Here is a 17,183-nt window from a genome sequence, read left to right as displayed (position 1 = left end):
GCCAAAGACTTGGGAACATGGAAGAATTTCTTTTAAGACATTTCTATTAATGTTAATGAATGGAAGATTTGCCTATCCTTTATTTCCTATTTATGCCATAATTTGTCACTGGTTGTTATGGTAACTGAAAACAGAATTATACAAAATAAGACTTATTAAATGGCTCCCTTTTAATGTAGATTTCATTTCATACATTTCAGATTTAACAGTAGGATACTGAAGTTCAGAAATAGACCTATAGTAGAGCATATAATTTAAGAAAATATTTAAACATTTTCCATGTGCAAGGCAGGTAGACTAATTTGAGATGTGAAGGGTTGGAAATTAACTTGCAATGGCTAGAGAGGTCCTAAATGTAAAGAGGACCATGTGTAATATAGCAGGGGTTAGTCGAGATTGAAGTAACTAGAGAGAATTGACTTTAAAGTGTCTATAAATTACTATGAAGGTAACAAAAAATACCTGTGCACTCAATATGGGATGTACATCTACAAATCTGTACACTTGATTCAGTGTGAAGTATGTTTATGTAAAAAATGCTATAGATAACCAATTTATTAATATATAGAATAAAAATTTAGAATATTATTGAATTATTTTAAGATAAATATTTCCTATTTATGTGCAAGAAAACTCAGAAACGTGTAGAAGAATAAATGAATAATCAAGCCCTTTTTAGAAAAAATATATACTTTATTTTCAACTAGAAAGGTGCAAACATGTAACTTTTGGTCACACTCTCAACAAATAAACTGTCCATAAAACAGTCATAGTCAAAGTAGAAACAAATGCTTCCAGGTGAAAAATCTGACCAGCTATATAGAGTCACTCATTTTTTTTAAAGGCCATTTGTTTATTAAAAGTGAGGCTACCACACTTCCTACCTAGAATTCAGACTTCCAAGGACATTGCTGCCTCACCTTTAGTAAACAATCTGTTTTGATGGACTGTCACTCTAACTGAGCAGAATTTCCATTTACGTATCCATTTCATGCTTTGAATTATCAGACAAGCTTTACATTCTACCTATGGTGTTCAGAAGTTGAGGCTAACATTGAAATATCAAAGCATTAAAAACAAAAACAAAAAGGCACAAACAACTTTAAATTAACTTAGATACCTGTACAAATATATATATATACACACACACACAATATTTACAATATTAATAAAAAAATCTGGCTTGTTACAGGCAAATTAACTTGCCACAAGCTGTCCAGTCTAATAGACAGGATTCTGATTCCTGAATACTGTCATTTGAATCAGAATGTCAGAGCTGAATCTGCTGTTCTGACTTAAGGAACAACTTGACTCAGCCTCATGATGGCTGGCACATCTTAGCTGTCGCTGGAGCTACGGGCAGGTCAGCGAGCATACTAAAATCTTCCTTCTCAATTACATTCCAAATAGCAGGCAGATAGCTACTTTAAGATGACATGTGATGGTACCAGCCTTTCTACTAGTGCCCTCCCACTGCTCCTAAAGCCACACCTTAGTATACATTCTGGCACAGAGTGCTCATGTAGTCCCACAGTCAAGTCTTAACTTTCTTCAAACCAGTGTCTGGGGTTGATAGGCTATTTGTTTGACATGGCACAATGTTCTGAATTGGGTGGGAATTTCTCCCCCAGTTAGAAAAACAGATTTAAATAACTTGTGCTACTGAAATCATCTTTACATAAAAATGAGATGGGAATCAGTTCAAGTTCCAGTCCAATGAGTTCATGTCTCTCACTCTTTGGCTTCACGCCATGTCTCCATACATCTTCCTGTAGTACAGTGACTCAAAGATGTCATTGTCTCCGGGACAATTGTAATGGCAGGCACAGGTCTTGATGAACATCATGCTCTTTTTCATGACCTCACCGTCAGGGCACTTGAACTCCACAGGCAGGGTGGTGGTTCTGTGGGGAGTGCAGCAGCGGCCGTCGGTGCACACTCCGCAGAATTTAGCCCGGTATGTCTTCACGCTGGTGCAGCCAGAAAGCTCGAACTTGACAGGCTTGGAGATTTTGGGGGTACGGATGCACTTTTTGCCTTTCTAAGGGAAGCAAGGGAGAAGAGAGAGAGAGAGAAAAATCAATAACTTTACAAGGGGAGTGGCTTTCTTCAACCCTCTGTTCTAGTCTTCTGTTGTCTGACTTCTGTTTATATTTTGAGGAGAGGAAGTTTGAGTCTCATTTGCCAGTTTTCCAAAAATAGACATGGCCTCTTTTGGAATGTCTTGAATTAACTAACACTGCGGAGGATTTTGTAGTGGAAAACTGGTGGACCCTGTTACACAACATCTCACTGAAGCAAAACAGCCCAATGGTTAGATATGTTTGGATATAATGGGGGTATAACAACAAGGGTGACAAGAGACCTAACTTCGGTGCTATCTGCTGTCAATTCGGTGAAACTTAGTGCATAGGAGCAGAACTCGTACCTTAATGTTCTCTTCCAGGTCAGCTTCGCAAGGCCTGACCATGCAGAGGCGGCTCTGCTTCTCCAGCCTGCAGAAGGCGTTGTCATTGGTAACCCGGGTGGAGATGCCCATCCCGCAGGTCTTGGAACAGGCGCTCCACTCTGTGGTCTGGACCAGGCAGTTGGCTCGGAGCATAGTTGGGTCTGGGCCAAACGTGTCTTCCAGTCGGTAAGCTGTGAGAGCGGAGCGCACAAACACACGGTAAAACGCCTGGATAGGAGATCTCTCCCCTTTGCTTGGCACAGTTAGGACTCACTCCCTGGGGAGAGTCACAACACTGCCTTAAACGAGATGCAACTCACCCGCCAGCGCAGGGCCAACCACGGTTTGGTCCTTAGGCTCGTCACACACCCACTCCTCGCAGCATTTTCCAGGCAGTTTGACCCTCTTCGGGAAGGGGCAGTCAGGGCTGGGCAGGCGAACGTCCATGCTGCACAGGGGCACGCAGCCCACCGCGCCGTCCAGGCAGGTGCACTGGTATTTGCAGCTGCTCTGGAAGGACTCTCCGCTCCGGTACACCGTCCCGCCGAAGACGCAGGGCGCACCATCCTTGGCTGAAGGGGAGGAAGGAAGGGAAAAAGGGGGGATGCGGAGGTCAGGCATGGGTTCCCCGCGCTCTCACCGTAAGCGCGTCGTTGGGGATGTGAGTTGGGGCCGGGGCTGCAGGGGGCGGGCTGGACGCGGCTGGAGGAAGAAACTCCGCCGGAGCGCTTCCTTTTTGTAGCGGGCGGGTGGGCGACAGGGAGGAAGTGGCCGTTCGCCGGGCGGCGGGGGCTGCGGGTCTTACCGGTGCACACGCCGATCTTGCGGTTGGCCGGGGAGCCGAAGTCGCAGAAGAGGCCCTTGTGCGGGTCGCAGGGGTCGCGCTCGGTGCACAGCTCGCCCAGCTGCTTGGCGCAGACGCGGCAGCAGCCGCAGCCGTCCAGCACGAGGCTCACGCCGGCGGGGCAGCGCGGCGCGGCGGGACACTGGCACTGGCCGCCGCAGTCCTGGCCGGCGGCCTGCTGCGGGGAGGAAGGGGCGGTGAGCAGGCGCTCGGGCGGCGCGCACGCCCTCCCGGCCAGCCCCGAGTCCCTCCCGGCACCCGCCGGCCGCGGCGGGGGCTCCCGGCGCTTACCCGGCTGCAGAGGGCGAGGAGGAGCACGAAGGCGAAGCGGACGGGGCCCACGCCGGCGGCGGACATGGTCGGGGCGCTGCGGGCGTCGGGGAGCAGGGCGCGGCGACGGCGGCGGCGAGGGGGCGCGGCGCGGCGGCGGGACCGGGCGCTGGCTCTGGCCGGAGGCGGGTGCCTGGACGCGCCGGCTGTCGTCGCTGGGGCTGTCGGTCCGGGGCGGCTGCTGTCAGGCTGGAGGCGGTCGGATGTCGCCTGAGGTTGCAGTGGCGCTGGCTGCCTCCTCTCGGCGGGGAAGAGTTGTGTGAGGCTGGGCGGGCGGCCCGGCTTTTATACGCTCCGGGCGGCCGCGCTCGCCAATGAGCTGAATGGAGTCCTACACAAACAGGGACATTCCTCGCATTCCTCCCCACCTTCCTGCCTCATCAACTCACACCGGATTGATCCTGACCCCTTGACACTCAGCATTCCTCCGTCTGAAAAAGCTGGCACACTCCAGCTCACCAGAAAAAAAAAGACACAGTATTTCCAGCATCAAATAGGATTTTTCCCCCTGTCCTCTTCGCACCACTCCTGATTTATATCATTTAAAAACACACCGGCAATGATTATGTTTTAAATACCATTTCGGTTTCTAATAACTTTTCCCTATTCTATCCACTGACACAAATCCTCTTTTTAGGAGGTAGGTAGCTGAAGAGGCAGCTCCCAGGAATTCCTAAAAATTCAAAAGGGTTTCCTTTTTTATTGATTTTGTAATGATTTGCTATAGGCTCTTGAAACTTTCCAGAGAGCAGAAAAGGAGTGAGTTGCTTTTAACCATTTGAAATCTCCAAGACGACCCACCTGCAAAAACCCCTGAACTATGTATGTGAAATGTAAGAATTTGATCCTTTGTCGTTTGAGATAACGGTTTGGTTGCCCATTGCCAGACAAAAAAAAAAAAAGAGAACAAAGCCAAGGGTCTGAGTCTGGGTGCAGTTTCCTGGGGGACATTTCTAATACTCTTGCTTTGCTTTAATACATGTAGGAGTTTTATTGTTGGAGGTATAGGGAAGGAAAGAAGACGAGTTGCCGTCACCATTTCCTGAAAAGTGAGTCAGTTGTTATGTCAGAGCGAATGATCTGTTGGGTAGGTAGAGGCTCTGGGTGTCAGGATGGGAGCACAGGGATGAGAAGAGGAGATAAGGCAGAAGGAGGACAGCAAATGGCTTGGCGATTACTTGGGGCACTTTAAACACGGTGCGCTACAGTCTTTGAGAAATGAGTGAATTTTCTTATATTGAAATCTGTAATCTTCAAATGTGGATTGGATTCGGTTTGTCTTGAAGTAAAAAAATTTGCTTCGATAACAAGAGTAGTGTACCCTGTTGTATCTGATTATTAAACTAAGATTGTCAGTGAATAATATATTTTCAGTGATTCCCCACACATCTGTGACGCGTGAATGCTGCTTACTACCCAAGGGGCATACGGCCTAATGGAGGGAGGTCAAGTCAAGGAAAGAATAGGTTTTCTTCTTCCTGCTTGTCTGCATATGTCAAGCATGACCAATAAACCTAAGCATATCTCCATAGCTTCACTAAGGACCTAATTAATTCACTGTGCTTTCATTTAGAATAAGTTGTTGAGTGGCTTTTGGGGGTTAGTAACGCCAGTTATTATATATTTTGTGTAAAGAGAGTGATTCTAGGGCCGTGCCATTTCTTTTTTCTGTAATGCCATATCATTTGACACTGATGTTACCTATGAGTAGATTCCTTTAAGTTCCTGATGCTTCAGAGTATAAGTTTAAGATAAGCATATCTGTTTCTGATTCAAAAGGCCAGCTTTAGAAACAACACATTATAGATTTATCACTTGAAAACAGCCTATTTAAACTGGCCAAATTTTTAAAGTTTCAATTCATTCAATTGAAAAATAGCCAAGAAAAGAATAACCACTCCAACTTCAGCATTGGCCACATCATCTGTGCACAATTACCTCGTTAAGCAAGCCACATGTTGTACAGTGTAGTTGCATGTCAGTAGTGTGAAGGGCCAGCAAAGGGAGCCTCTGAAGCTCAGGAAGAATTTTCCTCATTGTTATTTAATGTTCTTTCCAAGCATTCCTCAAAGAGAAGAGTCCTAAGAGTTCCTATTTAAAGAAGGAACATTCCAAGTTAATAGCCACATGTGTATTAAAGGCAACTTGGCCCCCAACGTTTTCTTCCCTTGTGGATGATTTTAAAAGTCCAAAATATGTGGGAAGCCACAGTGAAATCTTTCAAGACCTAAACCCCCAATTACATCCACCACTAATGGTTGGAAAGGTGTGGTGGATGGGGAAGGGGAGGGATGTGAAGTGCGAGCCTCACCTAGGGTGGGATGTGGGATTGGTGGTGAGCCCTTGTAGCTTGCAGCTGAGGTAGATGGGCCAATAATCCGGGAATTTTTGAATCCTCAGGAGAGTCTGAGAGCTACCACCAATAGCTTCATGCAGGCAGCAGGAGGATTCATTCATGGAGGGGAAAAATTGCTGTACTGGGTGACCTAGGTTGTATTCTTGGAACTGCCTTTCATAAATCTCAGAGAAGTCACAAGCAAGAGCCATATTCCCAAGTTTCCATTTATAGAATTTTTTATTGCGTGGGGTTCCTGAAGGTTAAATAGATGAAAATTCTCAGGGACTTGTTGCTTTTTTTTTTTTAATTTATCTTTGTTGATTTTCTTTCTGTCCATATATAACAGGTATATTACCATTCTACTCTCTTGTTAAAAATGTTAAGACATTTTTAACAAGAGAGTTTGATTATATTATAAAAGAGTTTGATTATATTATAAAATTCACGTGGTCCCTTGAAGTCTCAAAAAGTCTATAGTCAGTTTTAAATAGATGATTTTAATATTAGTGAAGAGAAAATAAGTATATTGAAATATATAGAATATATGAAATCTCAGAATAGAAAAAGATTATGTGCATTTTAAGGTTAGGTTGAGGCTTTATAATCAAAACTTCTTTTGAAGGTGTTAATATAAAAGATTATTATTAAGAGAGTGATATAGAGACAGAGAGAGAAAGACACATATATACATATACCCAGAGAGAGAGAGAGAAAGAGAAAGAGAGAGAGAATAAGACGAGACACCCAAGACATTCACAGACTCAAAAGTATGTTTTCATTGTGATACAGACCATTAAGTGCCAGGAAATTTAAAGGGAAAGGCTGACACTCCATCCTTAATTCATGCTGTGGAATCTGAATTCTTGCACTACTATAAATGACTCAGCAAATGTTTGTGTGTGCCTGGGTGGAAAAGTGGAAATAGTGGCTTCTTATAACTTCATCCAACTCTGACTTATCCCAACTCTTGTGATTAACAGCAGGCCAGAAGTGGGAGAAAAAGGTCTTTGAATTTGTGTGCAAAATGGTTAAAATGCACTAATTTTGACTTGTAAGCAAGTGTTTATCTAGCAAATGCTTTTTAGAGAGCATTTTTTCCCCTTGGTAAAATGAGGAATGCACTAAGCTGGCCACTGAGTCCTGTTTACCGAGCTATATGAGGTATGCGTGTGTGTGTCTACTAGGGCATCATTTGTACTGGTCGTTTGGTTAAGTCTTGTAAGATATTCAGCTGTGGATGTACTACATTCCTTCCCTTATGTTTTTTGTTGTTTTTCCCCCCCTAAAAAAAAAAGTTACTTGATCAGGTATCAGACACAGAGAAAACCTGGCAGGACTACAGAAAAGTGGCCAGACTTGGAGTGTTTGTGTACTTAAAGAAGGAATCTTGCACATTTTCAACTTTTAGTTGTAGACATTTTCTTATAAGAGCAAGTAGGAGTCAGTGCCAGCCCTCAAAGCGGAAATCAAAGCTCCCAAGGAAACATACGGGAGGAATGTGCCTCAGAGCCAAGACCCATACGCAATGCATACACTGAGCTGTCAGAGTTAAAGGAAGTCTGGCCGTATATGGGCATCTGGACAGTGGACAGTGAGCGACTTGTCCTTTTGATGGGTTAGGAGTGGGCTTCTGATGTTTCTAGTGAGCCTCAAATTCAATCATGTAAATTAATTCCACCGAAAAAAAAAAAAAAAGGTATGCCAGAGGCTTTTGAGAAATAGTAATAAATATTATTCTAAAATCTTCAGGGACCCTGGCTTGGCTTCTGTGACCTTCTGTTTGCTTCAGATGAAGGTCGAGGAGAGGGCGTATTCGCTGGGCATTCAGAAGTGGGGACAAGCACGGATGTTTACTATCTAAATTACATGCATTACCTTCATGCTTTTCCCTCCTTATAATTAGTTCTCTGACTTTCTTGGGGTATTTTCTGATGCAAAGGTATTTGTCAAGGCTGTTGCATGTGGTTTGTGTTTTATGTTTGCTTGTTCCTTGCTTGTTGGTGGAGTTGGGGGCATGAGAAAGGGAAGAAAGTTTCAGTTTTTAATAAGATATTCTTTCAGCATACCATTCGTTTCACTGATTTTGTTCATTTAGACTCCTGCTTTACTAGTTTACTTAGAATCCTGTGCTGCCTGTACTCAGCTTTTGTTAATCTAGGGTGGTGACTCAGAAAGTGGATGCCACTAGGGGTGAGCCACTGTGGCCTCTAACACTTTTCCTGCCAGGTTAGAATCTGAAATTCATTCCAGTTTAGCAGCCAGGAGTATTTACAACTCCTTGTTTTATCAAGTTGAATGTGAAGAGTCCCCTTGGTGATACTAAAGGTATATTTAAGTGAGCGGGAAGGAAAAAGAGGGGAGGGGACTTTGAAAGTGTGATTTGGGGAGACCAAATCAATAGGTTTAGTGGGAAGAGGGAATTGGGACTAGCTAACTTATTTCAAAGAATAGGAGTAAGTGAAAGGACAAATGTTTTGAAGGGACTGGTATGAAATATACACGAATGTTTCTCTAGGGATTTTGGGGGGCTTGAGGGAAGGAGAGGGAGGGGAGTGAACTAGGCCAGGACCCATCATGCATCCTTAGAAATGTACTCCTACTTCTGGCCAAGAGGCTTGAGGACCCCTCTCACAACTTTTGGGCTCCCTGGGATACTTTTAGAAAACCATTAGATATAGCCAGGAGGACTGGTCAGGAGGTGAAGGTGTGAGTTCTGTACCATTTACCAGTACCTTCCAGGTGAACTCAAGGGAAGGCACTTACCCTCTCTGAGCCTAAACTTTCCCACCTATTCATAGTTGCTGTGCAGCTCAAGGAAATAATATTTATGAAATCACTTTCATAGAAGGTATTAGAGTTTTAAAATTGCCATTCTCTTCCATTCTTCAATGGCTCCTCCTTGCCCTTAAAACTAAGTCTAACTCAGAATGTCTTTAAAAGCCCAACAGAGTTTGACTTTATAACACTGTCCAACTACACAGGGATTTTCAAGAGTTACCACTAGGTGAGAACTCAGAGAAAATCAAATCCTACTTCTGTATTTTTTAGATTAGATGTTCAGGATCGATAGAGATATTTAACAAATGTCACTTTTTTATTTCTTATACCTCTCACATCTCTTATATGTCACCTGTATGTCAGGAATATGGCAGTGTGTTTCTGTTTTAATCATAGATTTCAGGATGCATAAAAAGACATTCTATACCTGCCTTATTTTCATTACCTGATAGCATCTAATCCTTTAATTTCCATTATATGTATGTAGTTTTCGTTCATTTTTGGGGGGAGGTTAGGGAGTTCCAAATAGTCCACTTTTCTTCAATGAAAAATGTGTAACTACCACTAATAAGAATAAATAATAAAGAAACAACTAAATATTTATTATTGCTTGTGTACATGATGTTTTGTTTAGATTTGAATTTCTTGGGACCAAGGTTGTATCCTTTTATTTAACATGATGCCATAGACCTTTACACTCTACATGTATTGGAGTTGACAGTTTTCTGAAACTTCTGGCCTCAAGGCCTCAAGGCCTTCTTCTGCCTCAGGCTTCTGAGCTACTGGGATTACAGGCTTGAGCCACCGCAAGGGCTGGGTTGACAGTTTTCTTTCATTTCATTTGTAATGTGAATTTACACAGCCATGACAGTGACAAGTAAGTTTTCAAATGAAAAGCAAACTAGTAGCTCTGGGACTAGTGTGTCCCAGAATGCTGAAAACTAGGTTGTTCAAATTGTCCAAAGAGTTGCTAAACTATTTTTGTATGCGTACCTTTTAAAATAACTATGCCTGTGGGAATCATAAAATCTTAACAGATAGATAAGGCTTTATGAGAAAGTATCTTATCTGCTAAATTAGAACTTTTACCATACATAAAGAAGAAAATCACATTGTTTAAACTCTTGACAGTATTATATTTGAAGTAAAAGTGAACTAATGCATTGTTTAATTTGCCATTAGAATGCATAATGCTGATTTTGTCTGATCAATTTAACAAGAATGCTTCTTAGAGCTCTGTCTGGGTACATGAAATGGATATCCAATTTTGACTATATAACCTTCCATTTACATACATAGATTTTACATTTACAAAGCCCTTTCACAGATAGTATCTTACTTTAGTTTTATAACAACCCCATGAGGTATTATTCTCCTCATTTTGCAAATGAGGAAATTGAGGTCCAAGGATGCTAACATAACACAAGCTTGGTTAGAGGTAGAGAAGGGATGTGTGAACTTTAATTCATTTCTTCTAAAGAAAACAAATGGGCAATCAATATTATTCTGTGTTCTAAGAGAAACACAAAGTAGAAAGATAGTGTTTACTAAACTATATTAGTAGAGAAAGCTGAGCTTAGATTATTTTTTAGCAATAAAGATTTTTGTGATTTTGCTATGTAGACAGATGTGTTGCTTCTTATCCACTAATGAACTGATGCAGCTAAAAAAGGAAAAATGAATCGACATGATAGGTATGCTTGGGAGGCTGAATATCAGGGCGTGCACTGCTGTGACATCAGCTTCAGCCCACACGGCAAGTGTCTTCTCTCATGCTGTGAAGTCTTGTTTAGGCTGAGACCAGGACCAACCACAGGCATCATAAAATTCTTCTTGAATAATTGCACCACTCACTGATAAGCTACCCTAATGAGTAAATATCCATGACAGAGTATGGGACAGGCCATCAGCACTGAAGCAATATCTACTACAAACATAGGGTTTTCACAAGTATCCCTTAATAAACATGTCCCGGCGTGTTATTGACTTAGTGTTTATTTTATGAACTTGCCTTTATTGCAAATGCATTTCCCTCAAGCTGTGTACACTTTGTGTTTCAAGCTTACAGTTTTCCCCTTCTCCCCTTTAGCTGTACAAGGATTTGATTTGAATCATGACTAGTTTCATGTTGTTAATGGAAAGAAATTTATGTCATAACTACACATGGCAGAGATTGAGAGTGTTGTCTAGGAATGACAGGTTTATAATGAGGGAATTTTCTTATTTACCCATGCATGTGTGTGAAAGTTAACGACAATAGGATAAAGTTTCATATAACCATTGACTTGCTAATGTCTGGAAATATTTCACCATTAAGCTATTTTTCACATGTAGATGATGAAACCTTATTTTGTCCCAATGAATTTTTTGCAGCATTTTCATCATTTCTAACATCTCTGTGTTGGTTCTTGATGTGGTTTGCCCTGTTGGTTCCATGTATGGCTGATTTCCTGAAGCTCCAAGTGTTGGCTTTCAGCTCAGTAGGTAAGCAAGCAAACTTCCGGCCCAGCTTCAGATAGACTTTGAACCAATTTTGTTTTGCAGTGGGGCTGGACACAGCCACAGCCAAACGAATCCCTTGTTAGCTTTGACCCCTTTCCAGGCAGGCCCATCCCTCATGGGTCAAACAAATTTTTTTCTAGCCAACTTTCGAAGCAGCTCTCACGGGAGGTGGCGGGAAGGACCCCTGGATGGGGTGGAGAGAGTGGCCCAGCATGGCGGTAGCACTTCTGTCTCTCATATGTTCTCATTGTACACACTGAAGCTTCGCCTTAATCTGAAGAGGACTCAAGAACTCCAAACTCCTATGTTTCTCATGCATCACATCCAACTTTCCAAGTAGGGAAAATGACTTTATGTTGAGCAGAAATGGCCATATGGAAGCCATTTCGTCTGCCATAAATGCCAAGGACGAGGGGGATTCTTAGTCTCTGCATGTGAGGGCAGGAGGACACAAGGCAGCAGCAATCCACCAAATGCATGGACAGGCACATCGCCTGGCATCCTTTAGAGCAGCAATGCTGGGGGCCATTTTGCTTAGGCCTTCTTACTTTTCTTGGCACCGGTAGCGGGAGGGAAATACTGCTGTCATACCGTTTCAGGCAGTCCACTATTCAACCAAGCTAGGCCTACAAAAGCAAAGGGGCGGTGGGGTGGGGAAGATACCAATAGATCATTTTACAAAAACTTTGGTGTTTGTAATTTGTTTTTAAGATCTTAAGAATAGAGCCTGACAAAATAAATGGGGTTCAGATTTAATTAATGATACAAGATTTTTAACAATTATAGTTTGACATTCTAGCATGAAATTTTATGACTTAAAGTAAATGCATTTTATAGTTTAAAGCATTTCATAACATTAGCCACCATTTTGGATTTAGAGAGGCCAAATTTTTATCTTGATTTCAAATGTTCTATATGTAGAGGTAATAATGTAGAATTGATCTGAGTATAGCATTTGCTGGACTTTGTATTTTTGTTTCTCCATTATTTTAGGAGAGATTTTTTCCCTCTGTTCATCTGTACATTTAGCCCTATTATTAAATGCATGATGTTAAGCAAACTTCTTGATCTCTCTAAGCTTCCATTTGCTTCTCTTAACTTGGAGATAATAATGGCACCCACTTCATGAGATTTCATAAAGTTGTTATGACAGTTTGCAAGGATTAAGTACCAAAAATCTCATAAAGCAGCTAGAACAATACTTGTTAAGACTAAGTACTCAATAAATGTTCATTAAAGTAAAGTAAAACTTTCCTTTTAGTTCATCTCTAAATATTTTCAGATACTAAATTTCTGCCTTAGCATATTTGCCATATATTAGCCCTTAATCCAGTAGCTTTAGGGCGTCATGTACTATGCAGATTACACTAAAAAAAAAAAAAAAAAAAAAAATAGGCCGGGCGCGGTGGCTCACGCCTGTAATCCTAGCACTTTGGGAGGCCGAGGCAGGCGGATTGCTCAAGGTCAGGAGTTCGAAACCAGCCTGAGCGAGACCCCGTCTCTACCAAAAATAGAAATAAATTAATTGACCAACTAAAAATATATATACAAAAAATTAGCCGGGCATGGTGGCGCATGCCTGTAGTCCCAGCTACTCGGGAGGCTGAGGCAGTAGGATCGCTGAGCCCCAGAGATTGAGGTTGCTGTGAGCCAGGCTGACGCCACAGCACTCATGCTAGCCTGGGCAACAAAGTGAGACTCTGTCTCAAAAAAAAAAAAAAAAAAAGAATGTCATGACAGTTCATGTTGATAGCCTTTTTCTAGCAAGAAATGTGCTGTTATTGAATGATTTATGAATTGTAATTCTGTCTTTGGGATCTTGTTTTTACTTTTTTTTTTTTGTCATCAAATTGCCACAGGGGGGAGTATAAGTTCTTGAAAGAAGTGAAGAATGCAATTCAAGGACTTTGGTACCAATTATTATTAAAAATGTCCATATCTAAAGCATCTAAAGAGATTATATTAATAATCTGGAGAAAGTAGAAATATTTATGGTAAAATAATAAAGTAAGCCACTGTTTAATCTTGGATTTAATAATTTTGTGATAACTGCAAAAGCCGTATCTGGAAAACATGTTGGTGTGACAAGATGTGAGTGTGTGCGTGTGTTTGTGTGCACAATACTGGTGGTGTCGGAGAAGGGGCAAACGTGAGTTTCTAGTTTTTGCCGTTAAAGTCATGAAGTGGAAGAGGGAGAGGGAGAAAGAAAGAAAATGGGATAGTGTTAGTCTGTATAAAATGAGGATGAGAATGGCTCGCATACAATAATGTCATATGGCCTCACAATATGGGTAATACCGAACGCATTCTGTACATATGGGGGTATTTAGCCTTATGAAATTCAATAACTAGATGAGACAATTCCAAAATAGAGAGAACTGTTCAAGTGGAAAATGAAATATCCTTTTGAATAATACAATGCATTCAACAGCTACAAAAGCCGTGACCTAATTTCATAATACTAATAGTCAAAGACATGGTTATTTCCTCTGCCTCTTTGGAACAAGTGAAGTACAGCAAAAGTCTTAGGGAAACAAAATGGAGGATGTTTAGGGTTGAGTAGTTTGATGATGGCACCAATGTGACCCTTTCCTGTTGGGAGGTGATCATCTTTTGCAGATGGTTGGTCAGCCTTCCTTCTGTCTCTGCTTCTTCCAACAATCTTTGCGTAGGACTTCCTGATCTGCCACAGTTGATGCTACCTCGACCACACTCTTCCTCACCTTCATCCCTTCCCCATTTGGTGCAGTGTTCTGAAGAAGCCCCATTCTAAAGATTTTTTTCTAATGGGATTCCTTCATGTATGTCTTTCCTGTTTGCAACACACCAGGCTTACTGATTGTCTGGCTTGTTGAGGCCTTTGTACATGGCTCACTTCCTTCCATTGTGTCCTGTGATGGTTAATTTTGTGGGTCCACTCAACTGGGCCAAGGGATGCCTAGATGTCTTATTATAAATTATTTCTGGATGTGTCTGGGAGAGTGTTTCCAGAAGAGATTAGCATTTGAATTGATGGACCAGTATGAAGCAGATGGCCCTCCCCAATTTGGGTAGGCCTCATCTAATCCATTGAGAGTCTAAATAGAACAAAAAGGTGGAGGAAGGTTTGATTCACCCTCTCCCTCTGCCTGACTGCTTGAGCTGGGACACTGATCTCCTGCCCTCGGTGGTTCTGCTTCTTAAACCTTCAGACCCAAGCTGGAATCTAAACTGTCAGCTCCTGGCTCATGTCTACACCATTGGCTTTCCTGGGTATCCAGCTTGCAGATGGCAGATTGTGGGACTTCTAAGCCCCCATAAATGTGTGAGCCAATAGTTTATAATAAATCTGTTTATATATATATATATATATATATACACACACACACACGTATATATGCATAAACATATATGAATATACACATGTACATACATATGGCTATTTAAATTTAATGAAAATCAAAAATTCAATTCCTCAGTTGTACTAGTTGCATGTCAGGAGCCGCATATGGCTAGTGGTTACTGTACTGGATGGTGTGGAGAATCTTCCCATCATTGCAGAAAGTTCAACAGGGTGGTGCTGGTTGAGACAGACCGCTACTCGTGCTTTTGATCCAACTTCCTTCTGTCTTCTGTGGAACCATGTTCTCTCTTTCCCCCTTTGTCTTGTCTTTCAATTTGTTTTTCTCTAGTGGTTTCTTCTCAACCTATAAACAGGTGCACATTTCTCTCATATGAAAAAGAAAAAAAACCCAAACAAATGAAATAAAACAACACTCCCTTTGTCTTATACAGCCCTCTTGATACTGCTTTTTTCACTGTGAAGCTCCTAAAACACGTGCATACTCACACTCATGACAAATTCTCAAGCAAATCCCCTATGTCTACCATCTCCAAATACACACCTTCCAGTTGCCATTCTGCCCGCGGCAATAACCCTCCTGATTGTTGCACAGCAAATTTTACCAAATAACCTCTTTGATGCTGAATCTAGTGGGTTCTTTTCAGCTCTCATGTAACGAGCACTCTGTAGGTAACGCATTAAATCCTGTTCTCTCCATCTCTTCTACCCTTTCCTTTGATCTCCTTTGCAGACTCACTTCCCTCTGCCTCCCCCTGTGATGTGGGTGACCCATAGTCTTTTGTCCCTGCTCTTCTTTCAACTACCACATTATTGATGGTTCCCTGCTTTCTGGATCCCAACCAGAAACTCTTTTCTGAGTTCATTTGTGCTGTTAAGAGGATGTTCATGTGAATGTCCTACACAGATTTTAAAATAAGAATATTTGGAAGTAAACTAATTACCTCCCCTCCCCATTCCAAAATCTGTTCCTTTCAAATATGTTCCCTGCCTTAGTGATTGGAACCACCATCTTCTCAATCACTTCATAGTGAAATTGGCACATTGTCTAATACTCTTTTTTCTCTTTCACTCCATATATTCAGGCAGTCACAAAGCTCTATGGACTCCACCTCTCATTATATCTTCCTAACACATCATGTTTTCAACATCTTTTACTTGGATCAGTGCATTAGTATTCCTGTTATTAACTGGTTGTCTGACCTACATTATTGCCTTCTCCAATTCATTCTCTCCACTGCTGCCCGAAGAATCTACCAATGCAAAGTGCTTACTCATCTGCTTAAAACTATACACGGCTTCCCCTACCTCTAAGATAGGCCCTTTGTTTGGCTCTTGTCTTCTCCATTCTTCTCCACCACTGCTTAACACTCCTGCCCTACTCCTTGTTTCTTACCTCCTACTTTGCTCCAGTCCATCTGAATAACTTACAATTTTATCATGCTATTTAATGCCTTTGTAACTTGCTCACATTGCTCTTCTAGTGCTAGGAGGAGCAGTAAGGTGTACTCACATCAAATAAACGTCTGACTATAGTAGGAAGCTCTTTTTATATTTGGTCCAATAAATATATACTCACACATACACAGCGAAACAGAAACTTTATAGAAAAAACTTTAGAAAAAAGTTTTATAGAAAAACTTTATAGAAAAAACTTTATAGAAAAAAATTTTTATTGTTACTATGTGTGCTGCCCATGGTATTTTAAAATCTATTCCAAAAGAAAATTTTGGTCAAGTTTATTTTACTGTCTAATTGAGTCTAATATTGGAAATAAGATATATGTGTGTGTGTAATGAAATATATATATATATTTATATATATATATTTATATATATATATTCATTTATATATATATATTCATTTATATATATTCATTTATATATATTCATTTATATATATATATATTTATATATATATATATTCATTTTTGAATCCCAAGTGATCAGGATAGGCTATCTGAATAAGAAGTAGAGGGAGATGGTGTGAGGATGTGAGGTTAGGGGATGTGGAGATGCTGTGGATATTTTGGGATCACCTGTAGTTTCTAGGAGACCAATGATAAAGGCACTACACCAAAATACAGAGCAGAAGAAAACCTTAATTTTTGGTGCTAAATCAAGTTATCCCTGTCTCTCAACTTATCAGTTTCATGAGCCAATATGCCCCCCCACCCCCACTTAAAATATAGATCTGGGTATTGTGTACTACAAAATGTCCTAGCTCAGAGGTGGGGAACCTGCTGCCTTAAGGCAATATGTGGCCTTCTAGGTCCTTAAGTGCAGCCTTTTGAATGAATCCAAATTTAACAGAACAAATCCTGTTATTTTTATTAATACATTTTTGTTCATATTTTATATTTAAAATTAACATATTTAAAATATCAAAGAATAAAATAAGTTTCAATAAAATAATCCTTCCAGATTGACTGGCATGATCAGAACATTAGTAAGCCATAAGAGCTAATTTGACAGCTGCTATGCTCATGATTTAGTTCTATTTTTTTTCATGTATTTTATTTTGTTTTCCTTTTATTTCATCATATTATGGAAATACAAATATTGTTAGGGTTACAAACATTGCCCCCACTCCCTCCCCCGGA

General features: G+C 41.1%; 1 protein-coding gene across 2 annotated transcripts; it reads right to left on the bottom strand.

The window, feature by feature from the left end:
- Positions 1 to 672: 672 nt before the first annotated feature.
- Positions 673 to 3,893, bottom strand: CCN2 (cellular communication network factor 2). Of its 2 annotated transcripts, none has more exons than XM_012736625.3 (5): positions 3,585 to 3,893; positions 3,255 to 3,471; positions 2,770 to 3,021; positions 2,429 to 2,640; positions 673 to 2,041 (listed from the first exon to the last, which is right to left on the bottom strand). In XM_012736625.3, exons 1-5 carry the CDS (start codon positions 3,648 to 3,650, stop codon positions 1,745 to 1,747), a joined length of 1,044 nt encoding a protein of 347 aa, XP_012592079.1. In that variant the 5' UTR covers positions 3,651 to 3,893; the 3' UTR covers positions 673 to 1,744. The 2 variants fall into 2 exon arrangements, with proteins under 2 accessions (XP_012592079.1, XP_012592080.1); XM_012736626.3 differs by having other exon boundaries at positions 3,255 to 3,468.
- Between the last annotated feature and the right edge of the window lie 13,290 nt (positions 3,894 to 17,183).

Source organism: Microcebus murinus, chromosome 5 (genome assembly GCF_040939455.1).
Source record: "Microcebus murinus isolate Inina chromosome 5, M.murinus_Inina_mat1.0, whole genome shotgun sequence".
NCBI lineage: Eukaryota > Metazoa > Chordata > Mammalia > Primates > Cheirogaleidae > Microcebus > Microcebus murinus.
Note: the sequence above shows the minus strand (reverse complement) of the source record. Positions and strands in the feature narration are given on the sequence as shown.

Bases quoted from the DNA above. Each gene is read 5' to 3' on its own strand.
- CCN2 (XM_012736625.3), bottom strand. From the start codon at position 3,650: ATGTCCGCCGCCGGCGTGGGCCCCGTCCGCTTCGCCTTCGTGCTCCTC. The intron at 3,022-3,254 runs GTAAGACCCGCA...CCTCCCCTTCAG, and splicing joins CAAGATCGGCGTGTGCACCG to CCAAGGATGGTGCGCCCTGC. The intron at 2,641-2,769 runs GTGAGTTGCATC...CCGCTCTCACAG, and splicing joins GGTTGGCCCTGCGCTGGCGG to CTTACCGACTGGAAGACACG.